Consider the following 20,581-nt stretch of genomic DNA (forward strand, 5'->3'; position numbering starts at 1 on the left):
GGCATTGCAAGAACTAAATGACGCTGTTATATTATTCTCGACTTATCCGAATAATTAAAAGAGAAAATGCATTCTCATTCACTTCTATTTCTGGCAATTGACTCGGACGATTTTTATTTTGCACGAAGATCCGCCAACGACCAATAAGTCTAGAGCCCATTTCGGTTCTGCAACTTCTGAGGAAGGCGAAGGAATATTTTTAGTGGTGTGAGATAAGATCGAGAATGTCGAAAAAATACTCATCAGCTTTCTTTTGAAACATAAATAAGAAATGTAATACTCGGTATAAATAAACGATGCACACACGCATCGCGCATAAATATATACATAAGGTAGAATCCCGTGAGATTCACGATAGAGTCCATCGTTCTTCCCCCCCACCCCTGTTCTTCTCGCGACAGGACAGAGACTAGCCGAAGTTCTCGAAATGATGGATGAAGTAAGGCAGGCGACGGCCTTTGTTCACCTCATCGCAGGAGGACATCACGCTCTTCGTCAGGGGGCGTGGTCCGCAACTAAATACTCCTATTTTGCTGACCTGAAACATTATAAAATCATCTTCAGTCTAACTGAGTCTTTCTCTTGAGTCAAATTCAGTCACTGATTGAGTCATGTAATCCTCAATCGTTGGAAAAATTAAGTAAGAGAAGGGTTAAATCTGTGGATCTTACGTAGCTGTGTTTTTTCTGAACAAACTTCAAGAACGAGGTCATGTCGGGTCGACCAAAATGATTTATCGCTTTCAGTCCCGTGAAGATGCTCTTCTTGGATAGTCTTTGAAAGTGGTTCTCGCAAATATACTGAAAAGAATACCTCTTTTATTTATTTTACTCTTGCAATGTGTAAAGGCGATGTTCCTAATGAATAAAGATGCCTCACCAACATAGTAGTACGCAAATCGAATTTATGGAAAAATTGTGTAATAAATATATGAATTTCTAAGACATCGGTGACGTCTTTCCGCTCAACATCCCTGAGGACGTCGATGAACCACTCGAAGTGCTTGTGCGAAGGACATATCCACAGGAAATAGACCTGTAAAAATAACATCAGCATTTAGAGATGAGCAGTTGTAATTTTATCTCAACCCTCCTCTTCCCTTCCCATCTTTCTTATTTATTGTAATAAAGAAAAAAACTTTAAAGAGTTATTTTAATTCGAAGCGTAGGTCTAATACTTGTCTGATCACTGGTCGACTTATTCTACTTGCAGGAATATGCTACTTGCCTACTAGATGGCAGACATATACCACTTTAACCGACCAATGCTTCATCTATACTACTTGTTTGGACAAATACTGTCCTACTACATTTTCGAAAAGGAAAAAGTGATTTCGAATGACCTCAGGAATCACCCTTTTCAAGGAAATAAATTTTTCGGGACACCCTGTATAGACTGCTTGGCGATTCGATGGAGTTAATTACCTTTTTACAGGCGACTCCCGAGTACCTATTGGTGGACGTTCCAAAAACAAGGTCATTGAGCATAGAGGCGTAAGGAGTGACCCCGATACCACCGCCAACCATCACCGCGACCTCGAATTTGTACCAGTCTTGATTCCCACCTCCGAACGGACCTTCTATCCTGATCTTCGGATGTTCATCCTCCGGATTGTAATTGCAGGGATCGAAATAATTCCTGAGCTTCCAGGTCCAGGGACCTTGAGCCTTGATGTGGCAGGATAGAAAGTTCTCGTGCGGCGCCGAGGTCAAGGTGAACGAGTGGAATTCATTCGACCGGAAGGCGGTGCAGGAGAGCCGGATCCATTGGCCAGACAAGTACTTTAAATTCGGTGGCCTGTAGAACTTGATCTTTATCACGTCCGATGGCAATAATTCCGTCTCGATGATGTCCAACGCCATGTACTTCGTCCGAAGGCTGACCACCTGGAATTATAACAATGGTCGATTAATTTACGCGACGTTTAACAAAAAGGTTTAATCAATACCTTCGTCCAAGAGACAACGATTGCTCTCTGTTCAAAGTTCGATTGAACTCTATACTTATGGTCGAAGCTTTCTTAATTATATATCTACGTGTATGTATATATATAGATATTAATTATATATCTATGCGAAAAGCTATACATATCTCGAAGTCAATTACTCGTTAAAATTGTGCACGTGAATTTAACGAGAATATTATTCGTATCTAAATTTATCCAGGACAGTGGTCACGCGCAATGCATAATAATAGCAATTCTGAATACAGATGTGGATTCGCAGAAACGGTAGTTTACCTTATCCAGAGCGTAGATTATCGCTGGACCAACAAAGAAAATCCAGAACCGCGGGGAACCGGTTAACCGAGCCAAACCATGAATCAGACAGAGCGCGTACAGCACAACGTACAGGCTGTGAGTCGACCAGAAGAATTTGTAGGCTTTTTGGCGGATGGTCGGATGGGCGAATACAAAAATTATCGTCATCACGACGAACAGCAAAATTCCGGTCAAACCTACAAACGATGATGCACTTGTCGTTACAGTAATCTTGAGTAGAATATGAATTTCCATGGTGTAATTAGTCATTAAACAATTTAGCGATAGACTTCCGGTAGCTAAAGTGTCAATATCATCCGGAAGGTTACCTGTTACAGTTCTAAAGAGCCAGAAGGAAATGGTCAAACGAGCGTCGCTGGGAAAACTCAGTTCGCTCGTCAAGCAACGTAGATGAGCCAACGGTTGAGTAGAGACGTGGTAGAAATTCACCATGTGGCCCACAGTATGAAGAACAGAAAAGAACAAAGCTGTGCAAGCGGCTATTTTGTGGAACTGTATGTGCGAGTCCAGTGGAATGTACTGTTGGATCGAAAACTCCTTCAGCTTGGTCAGCAGATTGCGGGACATGGTTAACAGCAACAAACTATAGCAGAAGGACAACGCAGCTGCTGATCCTCTAGTTATGGCAATACCTACTCCCATGATGTGTCTTAAATCTGTATGCTCTGCCATAAAGGAGTAATCTGAAACAAATGAAAACAGTATAACTAGTCAGATCTTCGTTAAAAAATTCTGTAAAATATAATTTCACATTTTCCTTGATCCACTGAAACGATTAACACTAGACTTACGGACCGCTAAAATCATATCATTTAATTGGGAAGTCTGTCATCCGTAAAGATGGAAACTTTCAGACATTGCAAGTGCATAATGATTCACACCTTGTTCATTTTTTCATAGGTTTTCTTTTTGTCGGGTGTTAAGAGAGGTCCGCAAGCTTCCTTGCGTAACAAAACTTTCGAGATCCCGTAACGATGTGAAGCAGATACTAACATATAAATCGCTCGACGAATAGGGCGATCGTCGTAACGTAGAAAACAAACAGGTAGAATATGTTCTGCCGGTTTTCCTCGAGGAATGTCGACACGGCGTCCCACTGCTTCCTCGCCCAGCTCTTCGAATCTTCTGGCGGAAGTTGATCAATATGGAAACTGGTCATTCGCGCCACGTTCGTCGAGGTGTCCAGGAAATTCTGTTTCGCGCCCTTGCAATCGAGCCCGATCGCCACGAAATCGCCTTTGTACTCTTTCATCATCAGCTTGAAGTCATTGTAAGTGAGGTAATCCTTCCTTTCAAGCCCGGCGTCCTGGAAAGAAAAAAAAAAGGAAACATTTCCAAATAACGTTCATTATGTCGTAACGAGGAAGAATCTTGATCGCGAAATTACTTGGAACATTCCGTCTATCAGCTCTGTAACATGATCGTCGGACAAGCTGGTGGTCCGTGCAATTTCCACCAATGATCTCAGCATCTCCGATAGTTCTTCCTTATCGATCACTCCGTTGCAGTCCTTGTCGCACATGTCGAAGATGATCCTCAACTTGTCCTCCGTCTTACCCCTCGAAAATAGAAGAACCGTGTCCAGGAACTCCTGCAAAATATTTTCCGCGAGATCAGTGAATTAAAAATCTTCCAAAAATATTTTTCACAACGTTACTATTTTGACTTATAGACTGAGGATTTTATAAAATGTAATGTAGACTGTAACTTGTAATGATTCCTGCATTTGTGAAAAAATTGAGTAGGCAGAGATAGTAAAACGATTAATATACAGCGTATTAAAATTATTGGGAATAGAAAGACATTTGGTCACTGTCTCATGCAATCAATGCAGACAATTTTTAGTTTACAGATCCACAGTCTGCTTATTAACACGTTGAACGCCACGTCAGCCATATGTGGCTGATGGAATTATTTATGCAGGTTTTAAAATGAATTTTTACGTTGATATATTCATTGTACTAAACTTAATTAGGATCTGTAACATGCAAGAAAGTTGGAGGATTACTCAGTATCGTACATTTAATTTTTTGCAACTTTTATTTCATTGAATAACTTACTTTAATTTTATGGAATTTTTGGGGTTTCTAGTTTGGCGTTCAAAATGTTAATAAGTTGATTGCAAAGGGGTAAGCATTGATTGCAAGGGACAGGAACCATTAACAGCGTCCACTTTCCAATTAAGCGATTGTTGAGTCAGGTATGTAAAGCGTTCAGGTGAAACGAGGAAGCTACCTGGAAGGAAATGCGGCCATCCCTGTCCTTATCGACGATGTTAAACATCTTTTTCACGAAGACAGCGTCCGCCCGCATGCCGAGCGCGCTGGCAAACTCGCTTTTAGAAAGCGAGGTCCGCATCACGGTGACGACTTCCCCGCTGTCGCTATCTTCCGAACGCCGTCGCCTTTCACCTGGTCGCAGACCAAAGGTGAGCGCGTAAGCTTCCCTGAAGAACTGCAATTACGTTTCCTTTTAGTCTCGCGATATGGAGAAACAGTCAATAAAATCCCCCAACAGGGTAGGAAACTCGGTCCGATTAAAGGGAAAGGCGACCTGCTCGAGTTTCTTCTGGCGACGCTCCTTCGTTTCCGCTTTCGCAAGCATAATGTCCCGGCTGACCTGGGACAGCATGAAGTGCTTCTTATGGGACGCCAGGAATGCCTCCAGTTTCGCAATGAACTTTCTACGCGAGGCCAAGGAATCCAGCTCAAGGACAAGGTCGTAGTCTCGCGGTATACGGAGGAGCACCAACGCCTTGCGATGACCATTCCCATTTTCCTAAAAGGGAAGTCATTGTTCTCAGCCAGGCTCCGAGACGTGCCGGATAATTCAAGCTCTGAATGACCCGCCATTTTATGTGTCCCGCTCGAACCTTGATCGTGCAAGGCTCCTTTACTATTAGGTTCTTCCTAATGTCCGATTTTTAACGTTCAACAAACATGCGTCTAAATCGCTTCAGATCATTTGTCCCCTAAAATGGGACATATGCAACAAGCATGTTCTTTAGCCCATGGGCCATTAAAAATTATAATCGCCGGTATGTAACGCGTTAAGCATCGTCGGTTCTACAGTTACAGAAATGGTCCGACGGTTAAGCAAACAATGCAGCCACCGGGCAGCGTGATTTCCCGAGCGCAATTCCAGACAGCGTAATTCCTCCGTGTGAGGCAAGAATTTCGAGTCTGTTCACGAAAGCGTAGAGTTACCACAGATTCCGCTAACGTTCTCGGAAAGAATTTTTGAACGAACGAACGGATTCCCGTCGCGTTCAATTTTCACGGCGAACGGAGAGCCGCGTTTGCGCAAGCCGGTTCACGCCGATTCCGCTCGAGGTGTGTTTCCCCAGAGCGGATTCGAGGATTTCATAAAAACGATAGAAACGGAGCCGGTTGCCGCAATCACCTGGGACTCCTCCATGGTTACGATGTTCACGTCGTCGAAGTCGAACGTGCGCAATTTCTCCCCTTTCCGATCGACGATGTGAAGGGCGGCTTCCGGGCCGAATTTCACCTTGACCAGCCGGCGGTGGTTCGCGTGCAGCCACTCGCGCACGATCATCTTGTCCACGCAGATCTTCCCGTCGCTTCGCTTCTGGATCGCTTCCTGGAGGATCTTCAGTCTCCTTCGGCGACGATTTTGTAATTTCACTAAACCGTAGCCGGCGCCGGCGCACAGGATCGGCACGAAGCCGAGGAACACGCAGGCATAAATGTACACCAGCTCGCTTCCCTTGAAAAATGAAACGTTCTCGTTTACTGGTGATAGGTACAGTTGTCAAAATATGCATTATAAAATTGACTCGGAACATTTCTATTTTGCTAAAGATTTTCAGTCTATTTGTGAACAATAGTTTTAAGAAAATCAATAGCGCCGGCCACCGATGGTAATTTCACATTCACCTCGAAATAATCATAACGCTGTAGAGGAACACAGGGTTCCAGTATGGTGGAGTTCAACTGGTAAGGCTGAGGACAAGGGTCACCCACTTCCCAGACGAACACGTTCCTCTGCACAGATGCCGGTTGGATTCCAGTGGCATTAATTATCACATCCCACATGCTGACGCGACGGATGTCTTCGATTTCGCTTTTAGTGAAGATCCTGAAGAGTATCGTTGCTTCACAGTACATGCTCCAAGTTGGAATACAGATAGTAGAGGTGCGCGAGAATCCGAAAATGTCGGGTCGGCCTGGGGCGGGTTCCCGAAAAGTTTCAGGATCATTCTCACGAAAGCTTGGAGAACCCGTGCGCCCATTCCGAATAAAATTCCCGTCCCAACCATCGGATTCTCGCACACTCCCAGTAAACAGACAAGTCGGTCCAAAGAAAACCATGAAACTGCTAACCCGTTCTCCTCGTTCTCGAACCAGAACCTATCGGAGTCCCTCAAACGAAGAAACTGTTCCCTGATAACCGCGGAGAACAGTTCTCCAGGACCCGATCTGGACTCTAGCATTCCGCCGACGTACACGTCGATGTTGTTCAAGTTGTTCGAGTGAATCTCGACCAAGGTACGCAACAAGGAAGGATTCTTGTTAAACAATTCCGGGTTGATCTCGTTCCAGGTCTTCCGACGAGGTAGCTTGAAGTGCGCTCTGGCGGTATTGTAATCCGGAAGCCCGTTGTCCCGTCCGCGCATGATGTTCAGAGCTCCCAAGTCTCTTCTGGAGAACTCCATCGGGCCGAAGAGGTTGTTCCTGATATCGGTGCCTAGAAGATTGTCCTCTTTCTCGGCTATTTGCGAAACGAGCCCCATTATGAGCTCCTCGATCGTGCTGTTCGTTAAAACTTCCTGTGAAACAATTATTAACACGTCAGTGCCTATCCAGCAGTCTCAGAAATTCTGATCATAAGGACATTCCTTTGTCCGTAAGCTTCATTACATGGGTGTGTTTGATCGCTTATGGCGAGGTCAATTTTGATGTTTTCTTTCTCGGAAAATTTGTCGACTTTGTTAAGAGATAAATAAAACTGTACACGAAGGTCCTGCGATGATAGATTTTGTGGACTGGTAGCAAAAAATTCTCAAAGTTAGCTTGAAACATTGTGGGATAGGAGAATCTCTTAGTATCATTTTTCAAATGGATTTAGGCTCACGTTCGAGTCCCACCATGTGGAGCATAGTCTTATGGCAGGTTGATTGGTGTTGGTCCTCCTGAATTCACAGTTTTCGTCGCGACGGTATATTCCAGGGGGTATAAGAGTGTGTCCGTATCGAAAAGCAGCGCTTTGGAATATGTGACTGATCCCTGGATGAAGATCCGGCTTGTATCCCGAGTAACGTGGTAGCTCTTCGTTCAGGAGTATCGGTAAATACTCGTACAGTATAATATTCTGTAATACAAACGTTTCTGTGATTAGCGGAAACTATGGTTTGTTTGAAAGAGATTTCGTCAAGTTTTACGGCCTGCGATTCCACATTAATTTCTCAAACAGTATAAAATTAGTGTATCCAGTTGAGGTAGCGGTATACAGTTACGCGATATAGGATTACGGTGTAGCAGGACTGAAGTGACAGTCCGCTGTGCTAAGAAAACAGAGAGGCATTATGTCACTCTAATTAACTGTACGTGAATTAACATAAATATGCGCAGCACCGAGCAACAGCGAGAAAACTGCGAGGTGCTGTTACACATGTTCGCGCATTAATCTTTCAAAAGTTCTTATAGAATCGTATTTGTTCACAAAAATAAAAAATTTAAACAATTCTAATTTCAAATATTTTCAGGGCCGGAAGAATGGCTTTAATCGTTCGAGAAATCAAGTGCTTGTGTAATAGATTAAGAAGTTGCATAGGAAAGCTGTATACTAATTTTCGAACGTAGCATATACATATGATCTTTACTTGAAGCGTTCCCACAACGATACGTCGCGCCTTCTGGAACACATCCTCGTCGCTCATGCTCGGATGTTCCTTCTGTATTCTGGCCGCAATCACGTTGTGCCACCGGTAAAACAAAATTCCCAGAGCCAGAAGAGGTGGATGCTGATTCGTCCTCGGGTCACCAAGAACTAAATAATCTCTCGTTATCAAGCGAACTTGTACATCAAGTATGGACCGCGAATCTTTGTGCATTGGAAGCCCCCTAGGACTTGTAAAATACAATTCCCAACGAAACAAAGTAAACTTTCATGACTTGGCTTGACTTTGTTCAGAATTATAAATTATATCTTATGTCTTATATGTTGTATTATGTCTTACAAGCTCGAGCTTATGAGAATTCGCACAAAGCTTGGCGGTTTGATTTCATCACGAGAGAAAAGTGAGCTCACGATAGAGACGCTCGGGACTCAGCATCCTCATCACATGAGGAACAGCATGATTGAACAGCGGGGCGCGCATGGTGTTCCTCACGGGGAATTTCCTTGTTGGTTCCATCAAGAGACTTCCGTTCTTGAACGACCTCATGGTGTTCGCCCATGCCTCGCTGCTCGAGTAGATGAAGCTACCGTCGATCCAGCTCGTCACTTTGTTTATCTGGAACCTCACGTATTCAGAGCTACTTTTCACGACTTATTTCCCAGATCGAATATCATCGAACGGTTCCCAATACGGCAAACCATCGTTCACGTTTAGATCACAATTTAGCTACTTATAGATCCCAACCGCGCGATCCACGCAAAGAATAGAAATCACTACGGTATTTATAGCTTACGCCCGTAGCTGCCAATCGCGGGATTAATTATAGGCGGGTTTCCATATTGAGAAACGTTCTCGTTAAACTGCTCGATGGATCCTGCTTCGCAGCGAAATCATTACGCAGAAAGAACACTTTAAAGCGACACCTTATGCAGCTCTTAATCACCCTTGGCAAAACTTTCCCGGTCGTTAATAATTACGACTCCGTTTCGATCGCTCCGAGGCTAATAATCGGTGTTAGTCATGCTTCTGATCGAAGGTCTCATTGATCAATTCATTAATTCAACAACCCCCAAAAAACTGGCACGGTTTCTCAGATTGTTACACAATGCGTTCGAAATACAGTTTTATCAGAGGGTCTACTCGTCAACACTTTGCACAGCTCACACCCTAATTGAAGGGTTAACCCTACGCTCGGTATACTAGCACAAAAATTAATTTTCACTGAGACATGGGTGAAAATTAATTTTCACTGAAACATACTTGAAAATTAATTTTCACTGAATAATACAGGGTGGAAATTAATTTTCACTGAAACATACTTGAAAATTAATTTTCACTGAATAATACAGGGTGGAAATTAATTTTCACTGAAACATACTTGAAAATTAATTTTCACTGAATAATACAGGGTGGAAATTAATTTTCACTGAATAATACAGGGTGGAAATTAATTTTCACTGAGGCGTACATGGGTGAAAATTAATTTTCACTGAAACATACAGGGTGGAAATTAATTTTCACTGAATAATACAGGGTGGAAATTAATTTTCACTGAATAATACAGGGTGGAAATTAATTTTCACTGAGGCGTACATGGGTGAAAATTAATTTTCACTGAAACATACTTGAAAATTAATTTTCACTGAATAATACAGGGTGGAAATTAATTTTTACCGAGGCGTACAAGGGTGAAAATTAATTTTCACTGAAACATACTTGACAATTAATTCTCACTGAATAATACAGGGTGGAAATGAATTTTCACTGATACGTACATGGGTGAAAATTAATTTTCACCGACCCATACACGGGTGAGTATTAATTTTTGCTGGGGATTAAAACTAAAATTAAAAAATTGAAAATGAGAGATTAATTTCTACTGGAACGTACGTGGATGAAAATTAATTTTCACTGAGAAATACCTGGATAGGCATGAATTACAGGTAAAGGTATCTGAGCAAAGGTAACAATTCCTTCTCATGCGAAACTGCACGGGTGACGAGTGACTCGACGCGTCGAAGAGTACTGCAATTTGATCGGCGACTACCATATAATTCTGGAGGCATAATCGCAGAGCGAGTTAGGCTACCAGGAAAAGGTGTACGCGATGGAAAGCAAGGAATTACCTGCTCGCGGGGGCTGTTCGGGCTGTGTCCGGTTCGGCGATCATAATCCGCCCGGCGGAAGGGAATGTACTTGTTACCTTGGCACTCCTTGTCGAAAACCGGATCGCATTTGTCTACATCGATGCGGTGGTACTCTATGGGGCAGCCGCTTTCGCTGGCCATGATGATTTCCGACGTGACCAGCTGTCCTGAAATCATTTCCGCGCGATTAGCTGACGACGACCGGTTCCCGGGATCGATCGATCGGGCTCTTCCCGATCATCGTGATCGCGCCCGATCGAGAGGAACGCGCGCCGGTGGAATTTAGGCGAGCCGCGACCCAGTTTTTACTTTCCTTTTCGAGGACACACTTTCCTCGGCCATGTTTCTCGAAGGCTTCAACCTTCCCACGAGCTATCGGAAATCGTGCGAGTCGAGATCGTGCCCGTGGCGATTCGAAACCGTTCGGAGATCATTTTCAACGTTTTCTCGAGGAGAAAGGATGGTTTCTGGGAATTATGGCCTGCCCCTTGTTCGATTTCTGCGAGCTCATTCCGCTTCGATATTTATTACGCCAAATGTACTATTATTCAGTCTATCCTTCTACTCGTGGACGTAGAGCGATAGCTACAAATTGAATAATATCATGACCTCAAAAATAAATCTGAGTTAAAAATAATTCCCGCTATTAACAGTCCCTTCGTCAATTTATAAACATAAAACGGTAATCACATCGCGGACGTGCGAGCAGTATCAAGATCTTAAAAATAGATTCACAGAGCTCAATGTTAAACTCTTCCTTCCTTCGCGAGCAGTCACTACGCATTCAACGGAATGTAACAATTCTGCAAATTGCAATGCCGCAGCCGTGAATTTGTGAACGTAGAATGGTAATTATGCCGTGGATGTTTGAGCAACATCAAGATTTTAAAAACGCACAGTTCAACGCAAAGAGTCTCAATGCACTCGGAGCGTAGAACACTATAAAATGTAATTGCGATGCAGTTCTTGTGCTCGTTAAATAAATTTGAATGATGATCATAGAATAGTAATAAACCAGTTCGGAAGATTCGTGCCAATAGCAGCCGCGTCGCTCACGGCTTACGCGGCAAGAATTATTTGAACATCCGCGTGCCCGTTCCTATCCCGGACGCTTAAGCGTTTGCGTAATCATGCGATACGGATATTGGAATTAGTCGCAACTTATCCGCGGTAGATCGCACGATTATATTCGTGAATGTCGAACGCCACTTCCCGGTAAATCGATATCCTGTTAACCAATTTTCCATCGGAATGCGCGAACAATGGTCTCTTGTTTGAGATTCCTGTGCGCTTGGTATGTGGCGGCGATTATGCGAGTGGGCGAGCTGCGAAACCAGAAGAAATTGCGATCTCCATTTTAATTTTGTTAAGAAACGGTAAAAATTTACTCCAAAAATGGGAGTTCTATTATTTTAATTTTTGAATGCGCGAAAAATGGTCTCCTATTTTCGTAGCATGCGCCGGTGCTTATGCGAGTGGTCGAAGAAACCAGAAAAAATTGCGCTCACCATTTTGATTTTGTCAGGAAACAGTAAAAATTTATTTAAAAAATGGGAATTCGATTACTTTCATTTTTGAATATGCGAAAAATGGTCTCCTATTTTCGTAGCATGCGCCGGTGCTTATGCGAGTGGTCGAAGAAACCAGAAAAAATTGCGCTCACCATTTTGATTTTGTCAGGAAACAGTAAAAATTTATTTAAAAAATGGGAATTCGATTACTTTCATTTTTGAATATGCGAAAAATGGTCTCCTATTTTCGTAGCATGCGCCGGTGATTATGCGAGTGGTCGAAGAAACCAGAACAAATTGCGCTCACCATTTTGATTTTGTCAGGAAACAGTAAAAATTTATTTAAAAAATGGGAATTCGATTACTTTCATTTTTGAATATGCGAAAAATGGTCTCCTATTTTCGTAGCATGCGCCGGTGATTATGCGAGTGGTCGAAGAAACCAGAACAAATTTAGCGCTTCGATTTGATAAAAAATAAAATATCTTCGATAACAAGAATATATCGATATAACGGGGTTTCTACGTTTATGTTAATTTAGGAAAGTCTGCTTGAAATCCCCAAAACTCTCAAGATTTTATACTTTCACAGCCATTTGTTATTTCCAGTTTGCTGCTCGAAGACATTAGGCTAAATTGAGTTGCTACTTAGGTCGTTAAAAAGAAACCGACTCAATTTCGAAGGACTCGAGACAAAAACTGCATGACTCAGGCTACTTTCATAATCGGCCTGCGCGCGTCTTCGCAAGAGAACCTTTGATGATGATGATGATGATGGCGATCCATCGCGATTTCCCATTATCAGTTAGATACAGTCGATTTATCCCGATGGACTCATTGATGGCAACAGGATGGACGGTTAAAGGGGTTTTTGTCGATGAACGTCAGTTAGTGGCATTCGCGGGCAAGAAGCTACGATGAAAACTATACAAGTATAGAATAAATTAATGGCCGTAGGCGCGCATATTACGATCATCGCTAACGAATGTCCTGTTTCTCTCAAGTTCATTCATTCTCGCCAAGTATCCGTTAACTGACCGCATTCGTGTCATTCTCGCGGATGGCCGCCATTACCGTTAAAGCGATTTAATGTCAAACTTTCGTTTAATCGCCGGGATACGCATTGTACTTTCCATACAATGCGTGGAAAACTTTTCTACAGAAAATATTAGGACATCTCAGAGAATCTCAACTTTCTTGAGATCTTCAGTTGTGAGCCTAATAACGCTTAATAAGACTTAATCGTGCCTACTTAGCCTTATTACAGTGATTCGCTATTATCAAGGCAGGTATTCTATGTGTTTAAGTCGCAAGAAAATTGAAATCTGAATACCGGCTTGTCTAGAGGGTTTTGAACCTTCTCTGGACGTCAGTTTGGAGCCCGATTTACAATTTCTGAGATATTAACGGGTGTACAAATGAATTCCTAGGCCTGACAATTAATCACAACTTTGCTTAATGTCCCAATTTTTTACTGGATTCGTCAGTCACTTGTAAAATCGTATAACGGTATAAAAATTTATGGAGTCACGAATTAATTTGTATACCTAATATAATTGTCTAGAGTGTCTAGAATGATTTCAAACCGAAAATTGCAGTTTGCTCGTAGACACCGGGGATTGGCGTAATCGCGGGCGGTCTGATTAGCATGCTTACCGAAGAAAGCGAACAACGCTGTCCTGTTCTTGACCGACGGCAGGCCGTCATCGCCTTGCATGAAGAGCTGGCTGAGCTTCCTCGGGGAAGGTCTGTCCTGGCCGGCCAGCATGTAGACTCCGTCGGAATACGCTGCCGGCATCTTTCGTATCAGCCTGCTGTCTACGGAGGTACGAGCCATGTCAGTATTATCACAACTTAATCTGTGGTCTCGGTGATAGATCGACTCGCACTCATCGGCTAAGCATCTATTACCGCTTAATGATTCCTGCCGTTCGCATCGGCACTCGCAATCAGCAAAATTCATTGCAAAAATCCTACCGCTACCCCGTACCATCTGATTAACGCTTCGGTAATGGAATCTATTGAATCATTTTCTGTGGAACTGCCTCTCAATAATTACGAAATAGAAATCTGGTTCTTCCACTGTGGTAACTTTAGCATTAACGATATTAACTCGAGGTTTACGAGGTACTAAGAGTTACCGTTTTACAAGAATGTGTCTGTCCAAATTATTCGCCGTTTTTTTTTCAGTAAATTTGCTAAATAATTCCTCATGGACGCATCATTTTGACGGGTCCCGTAAACCTAGTGTTAATTGGCTGAAGATGGTGCGTCGATTTTCATAAATTCTTTTAATTTTAAAGCTCAGGATGAAAGCTCGTCTAACTTTTAAACTAATTTTTGTCGTGAATGCATAAAATCCTCCGTCTGTCCTAGTAATATCATTCTTTCATATTTTTGAAGCATGAAATACGAAAGGTTCTACAACCTATTTTTACATATTCTTTTTCATCCAAAAATCATTAAACAAAATTCGCGTCGACGACATGGTATCCGTATCAGAAAGCGAATCCCCGCTGTTCGTTCGAAGGTGGTTCAGTGGATCGTGACGTTCTCGGTCAGACAGCACGGAGGACGTTTCACCACAGCGTTACAAGCCGATGGCTTTTCGTTGCCGAATTTCTTCACGCCGCGTTCTAAATTCAAAATTTGACGAAGAACGCGTAATCCAGAAGGTTACGTAACACGCGTGGCAATTATTTCAGGCGCAAGCTTGCCACACAACAGTTAATTACAAAGCTGTGCCCGCATATGATGAAACGGCTAATACAATCTGTACCATTCGAGGAGAATGAGTGATTATGCAGATTTTTACGAGGTTTTTTTTCACTCCCTCGATTTATGATTATTTTAAACGGTCGTTAATGTTGTCATCCGTGTTACGATGGCCGGTGGCATTGGTGCGGCCGAAAGCCTACAATCTTCATGTTTAAAGAACCATAACACCTCTCAGCCGTGTTGATTATGTTTTTCACGACACAACGCACGGTTTTTCAGCTGTTTTATGTGCTCGCGCGATCGGTCAAGATCACGTTCTTTTATCTCACCTATAAGCAGAGGATATATTATGAAAGTGTAATCGATTCTTCATAATGGAGATCGACGAGGCACAGATTTTCTAACATTATCCGACTTTTTATAGAACTGCGTGTGTTTATGCATCTTGTGTTTTTATTGTTTAAAGTGGAGGGAGGTTTAATGCTTTATAACGCAACGTCCCAGGGCCATTCCAACCCCAGGACAGTGAAGGACTCCCTGCATCAACTTATCAAACACGTTCTTCAAAGTACCTGGTCTCATCGACTCGTCGCATTCAATTAAAAGCCTCCAATTTAAATTAATCACCAAAGCTGAATGCAGATTCAGTATCAATCACAAATGTTTCCGAAAGCGCTCCTAATTTCTATCTTTTTCATTCAACCTTTAAAAATACAAATTTTCATAAAGATCTAACAACTAGATCTTTGGGCAAAATAAAAATTGTCTACATAAATTGTGCAACATGGAAGTCAAGTACAAATGTTATTCTTTCTCTGATGATTTCATTTTTGTCATGAAACACGCTCATCAATAGACAGCGGATTTTATGCATTTATAGCAACAATTGGTAGATGCAATTCGAAACGGTAAAAATATTAGAAAAATCTGAAGACACTGTTATATTATCTTCAACATATTAAACATACTAAGAAAGGAAATTTTCTATTTCACTCCAACTTGTTATGATTCGCATGAAAATCCGCTGTCTTCTCATCGATGCATGAACCGATCAAAGGATGAAAGATGAAGATCGAGACGAAGATCGTTTCTATGTAGATTGAAATACTTGCCGATCGATCCCCAATCCGGATGCGCCAGATTGTTGTACCAGCCATCGTACCTCTGCTTGTCCGCATAGTTGTGAAGGACTCCTGGAAGACAAGAAGAAGAAGCGTTCGCTGAAATCGGGAGCACCAAGAAACCATAATTTACACCGGGGGAGACGACGCTAACAGTGCTCTCCTAACATTGAAAGTAAACGTCGACGACAGGGTTCAAGGATCGTCTACGTCCGCAGCCGTTAATTAACCCCTCGGACCCGACATCGGTGCACCGTACTCGGAAATATTTCAAAATGGATCACGAAAAATCAGCGACAAAAAAGAAGAAAAAATTCGTTTAAAAATCCAGAAAAGTCACAACACCCATCAAGAATCGAAACATTGGACTCGATCGATCATCGGTCCGGCCGTCCGCCAGAAATTAATCATTCGACGATCGATCGGCCGCCGCGTACACCACGGGCTAATCGTCCGCGGGATCTGGTATGCGCATAAATTAGTATGATCGCGGCTGAGATACCGAAAGAGATCCGGCTATCGGCTTCTGATTCGCGAGTGGGAACCGCGATTCGTTCCCCGAGGAATACAATGGGATATTAGCCTTGTGTCGTCGTAAACGTTCCACGCTACATTGAACTTTAATCGGTCGCTTCGACTTCGGTGGATGTCGACGGAACTTGAACTTACTATCTGCCGATACGGCACGGTTACACTCTAGCCAGCCTGGGCAAGTTGAACCCGAGCTGATGCAAAATCGGTTGCGAAATTTCTCGGTCGGGTCTACTTGAAAACGAGCTGGTAGAGGAACAAAACGGACAAACTTCGAAACCTTTCGGCGACAACGTCGCGACACGGTTACGCCGATAAATAGAGAACAGAGGAGACCCCCAGCCCGCTTTCTCTGGGTCAAACTTTCAGTAGAAAGTGATAAGGAATATACGTCTCTGTGATGACTTAAAATTGACTTTCTACCGAACACGCGACGCGTCCGATTCGATTATGCATATTACTTGCATCCTTCTATCGCGGTTTGCCACGCAGGTGCCTGTGTAGATATACGTGCAACATTGCAACACAAATCTGGCGATAGCGTGTACATTACACGGACAAAAACCGATCAGCAAACACTGTCTGCAACCGAGGCCTACTTTCAAATCTGCAGACCATCCTCGGTGGCAGGCTGGCCTGCGCCTATCGCACAAACGTCTACTCGCATCACCGTGCACCCACTGTAACACGAATCTAACAATGACAATGTACACGCGATCGACATTCGGGACGTTATCGGGCCCGGGAACGGGCCTACGGTCAACCATGTGCGAAACGGAGCACGAAGAAGCCACGGAAAACGACGGAACGGTGGCGTTCCATATTTTCACTTTCGGTTCCTGGACTACCGTCGCGCGTGCAGAATGAGCGGATCGTAGACGACGGGCAGGGCCGATGCCGTTAGAGAAGCAGGAATGTTCCGCGTACCGGTCCCAGCAGGTAAGACGCAACAGAGCAGCCAGGTAACAGCGCAGAGTCCCAGGTCTCGTCCCGGTGGCGGCGGTCGTCGCGTCATCTTAGCGGCACCAGCAGCTCTAACATCGCTTCCACCAACCGCGAATGTCTTTGATTCTCAGAAGGAACCGCGGAAAGGCATGGCTCCCCGTGCCCGCGACACGGTGCACTAACGTTACGCGAGCGGTAATAGTAACAGTAACAGTAACAGGCAGGCGAACTAGGTGAGACCACGTAGGTACGCACGGTATTCCAGACGACACGACGCGACGCGGCGAGACGCGCGAGAGTGATTTTCACCGCGGTGAACACACACCGGTTTCAGACGACGAGACACACGGAGACGAGAGGACGACACACGTGCGACGCGGCCGAAAGAAAAAGAATCGGGTCCCGTTCGCTCTCGGGGTATGCCGTGCCTCGTGCCCGCTCCAACCTCAACCAGGATTCCCCCCACCTGCAACGCCACGGGAACGGCGAGCGAGGGTACGGCCAGAGACACGGCCGCACAGTCTTTCGAACAACGCATGCCAGCTGGACTATACCCGAAATCTGGGTCCGAGCGAACGGTTACAGTGGTTCCGCAAAAATATTGGCACGCCGAATTTACGATCCCCGGCGAATTCGAATCGTTTAACACGTCGACTGCCGCGGCGCCGGTCACTGGCCACCGGCGCTGTTGACTCGCTTAAAAACGATTGTCGAATTAGTGGCACTAACGTTTAACCGATTGAGATGAACTAAATTGTAGTGCGAGTTGCATGAGACGCGCAAAATTCACGCGGCACCCAGTGCACAACCAGAGACACGGCCGCACAGTCTTTCGAACATTGCATGCCAGCTGGAATATTAAATCTGGGTCCGTCGAACGGTTACAGTGGTTCCGCAAAATATTGGCATACCAAATTCACGATTCACGACGAATTCGAATCGTTTTAACACGTCGACTGCCGCGGTGGCCGGCTTTGAAACCGATTGTCGTCGAAGTAGTGGCAATAAGCATGAATTTATTCGTTCCGAGATGAACTAAATTATAGTGCGAGTTGCAGACTTCGATGTCAAGTAACTGATAACAATTATCGATAAGTCCGGTCGTTTGGACAAATGAAATGTGTAAGACTTCTATGGAAGACAAAATTCATGCTGTTGAACGTGTTGATAAATATGCTGAACATGTTGAATATGTTGACAAACACGTTGACAAATGTTGATAGCATGTTGACAAATGTTGGCAAAATTTTGACAAACGTGTTGACAAATTTTGACAAAATTTTGACAAACGTGTTGACAAATTTTGACAAAGTTTTTACAAACGTATTGACAAATGTTGACAAAATTTTGACAAACGTGTTGACAAAATTTTGACAAACGTGTTGACAAATGTTGACAAAGTTTTGACAAAAGTGTTGACAAATGTTGACAAAGTTTTGACAAACGTGTTGACAAATTTTAACAAACGTGTTGACAAATGTTGACAAACGTGTTAACAAATGTTGACAAACGTGTTGACAAATGTTGACAAAATTTCGAGAAACGTGTTGACAAATTTTGACAAACGTGTTGACAAATTTTGACAAACGTGTTGAATATGATGACAAACATGTTCAATATGTTGACAAACATGTTGAGCGTGTTGACAAACATGTTGAACGTGTTGGGCCTTCGGAGACGTCGTAACAAATAGGAGGATACTCGTAAATTCATCTAGTCTTTCTACTGTTTGAATTTACACCAACCCATTTTTGCTACGAACGCATAAAATCTGCAGTATAGTTATTAATTCTGTCGAAACTCAATCCACGCGGCAGTCAACGTGTTAAGGAGAGGAGCCCGAACCGAAAGGCTCCTAAGCCTACCAAATTAATAATGAAGAGAAAAAGCGTAAAGGTGTAGTTTAGCCCTTATAGCCCTTATCTTGGGGAACACCGCGGCTCGGTTTGAGCCAGGAGAGCTCATGCTCAGGCTAATGTTCATGCTCGGGCTCATGCTCGGCTCTGCAGGCGGCTGCCTGTGTGTCGTAGCCGTTCTTGGCTACGCGGTGAAAGTCGCCGGCCTATTTGTTTCGTTACCGCGAACGCACGCCGCTCCGCCCTTGCCCCGCCGTTCCCCGTGCTCGCGTGTACTTCGAGGTCCCCCCGTGGCCCCCGTGCCCCCCTGCCCCTTCCCCATTGCACCGTTCCTCTGTCCGACGTTGTACATCGCGACGCACCGGCGACGTCACCGCAGGCGCAGGCCTAGTTTTCGAGTCCGCGGCACCGATTACCCAAGGCGAAACCTCTCTCGGTTCTCCGACCCGCGCAGAGTTTCAAGGTCGACGCCGGACGTCGCCGACGCGACGCAGACACCTCCGGCGAACATCCTGGTGATCCGGTTGATGAATCGGTACCGGTGTGTGCGACGCTCGTGTTACCGCGACGAGGACCCCGCTCGCAGGAGAACGTTCAGCTGATCCTCGACACGAATTGGAATGGAAGGCGGCGTGACCTTGATCGGGGAGATTGGTTTATGTGGTGTGGAGGCGCACGGTTCGGATAGGATGTTTTGTCGGTCGGGTACCTGGGTGCAGTGTAGTGGAGAGTGACACGGTGATTCTTGCTTCTTGGCCGGTTCGGTGACTCATGTTGTCCTTTAAAAGTTAGTCTGCTTGGATCGTTAGGCTTCGCTCGTGAGCGTTAATTCGTGTTTAGTATTCGGTCGTCTTGGGATAGGTCCTAGAAGTACAGAAAAGCAGACTTAAACCTCCGCGGCCAGCCCGGGTCGTTTGTGTCCGGAACGAAATTTCACTCTTCAATGTCTTTCTCTGCAATATTCACTTCTTCCCATTATTGCTTTAAACATTTCACGTTCCAAAGATCGTGTATTAGAATAGGGACTTTGATAGAATTCTTCTAGAATTTTTTTAGATTTTTTTGAAAACCTAACACAGTAAAAAAATTAGTTCCGGACATGAGCGACCCGGGTTGCCCATGTAGAGCTAAGGTGCGAATACACTGGCAATAAACTCGCGACATGCAGAAGCGTGTACACTCGTTTCCAAGTATTATCAATATATGTAGGATTCTAGGAAAAAGTGGGAACCGGGCACCAGAGGGTCTAGAACTCGCAACCTCGAGAAACGGAGCTGATCAGCTCCTGAACACACCCATGGAATCCTCCACTTCCCTAATCTCCAGTTATGGTGTATGGAATCCTGATCCCACATTGCTTCGCTGTCCGAGAGAAATTCTCGCGAGCGAGTTCAACTTGTTGGCTGCTACCTCAGAGGTTGCTTGTCAATGTATTCGCACCTTTAGCCGGGGGTCTTCCGAGGAAAGTAGATTGTTCAGAATGATAGGTGTCGATTGGTCGTTCTTACGCGCGACCTCCGCGGCACCGGTTAACCCTCGGCTACTTCGGGTGGAGTCATTATGACTCATGCTTGTCCTTTCAAAACTGTGATTACCTAGAGTACGGTAC

General features: G+C 44.2%; 1 protein-coding gene across 7 annotated transcripts; it reads right to left on the reverse strand.

The window, feature by feature from the left end:
• Positions 1–227: 227 nt before the first annotated feature.
• Duox (dual oxidase) lies at positions 228–19,809 on the reverse strand. Of its 7 annotated transcripts, none has more exons than XM_076798056.1 (20): positions 19,682–19,809; positions 15,632–15,712; positions 13,458–13,619; positions 10,271–10,458; positions 8,555–8,759; positions 8,127–8,293; positions 7,379–7,615; positions 6,628–7,073; positions 6,181–6,382; positions 5,684–6,010; positions 4,835–5,059; positions 4,517–4,735; positions 3,669–3,872; positions 3,275–3,587; positions 2,590–2,964; positions 2,240–2,457; positions 1,425–1,886; positions 880–1,035; positions 672–800; positions 228–538 (listed from the first exon to the last, which is right to left on the reverse strand). In XM_076798056.1, the coding sequence occupies exons 1-20, from the start codon at positions 19,743–19,745 to the stop codon at positions 410–412; spliced, it is 4,509 nt and encodes a 1,502-aa protein (XP_076654171.1). In that variant the 5' UTR covers positions 19,746–19,809; the 3' UTR covers positions 228–409. The 7 variants fall into 7 exon arrangements, with proteins under 7 accessions (XP_076654171.1, XP_076654170.1, XP_076654172.1 ...); XM_076798055.1 differs by having other exon boundaries at positions 13,458–13,615; positions 15,628–15,712; XM_076798057.1 differs by having other exon boundaries at positions 13,458–13,615; positions 19,682–19,719.
• Positions 19,810–20,581: the final 772 nt, after the last annotated feature.

Source organism: Halictus rubicundus, chromosome 12, assembly GCF_050948215.1.
Source record: "Halictus rubicundus isolate RS-2024b chromosome 12, iyHalRubi1_principal, whole genome shotgun sequence".
Taxonomy (NCBI): Eukaryota; Metazoa; Arthropoda; class Insecta; order Hymenoptera; family Halictidae; genus Halictus; species Halictus rubicundus.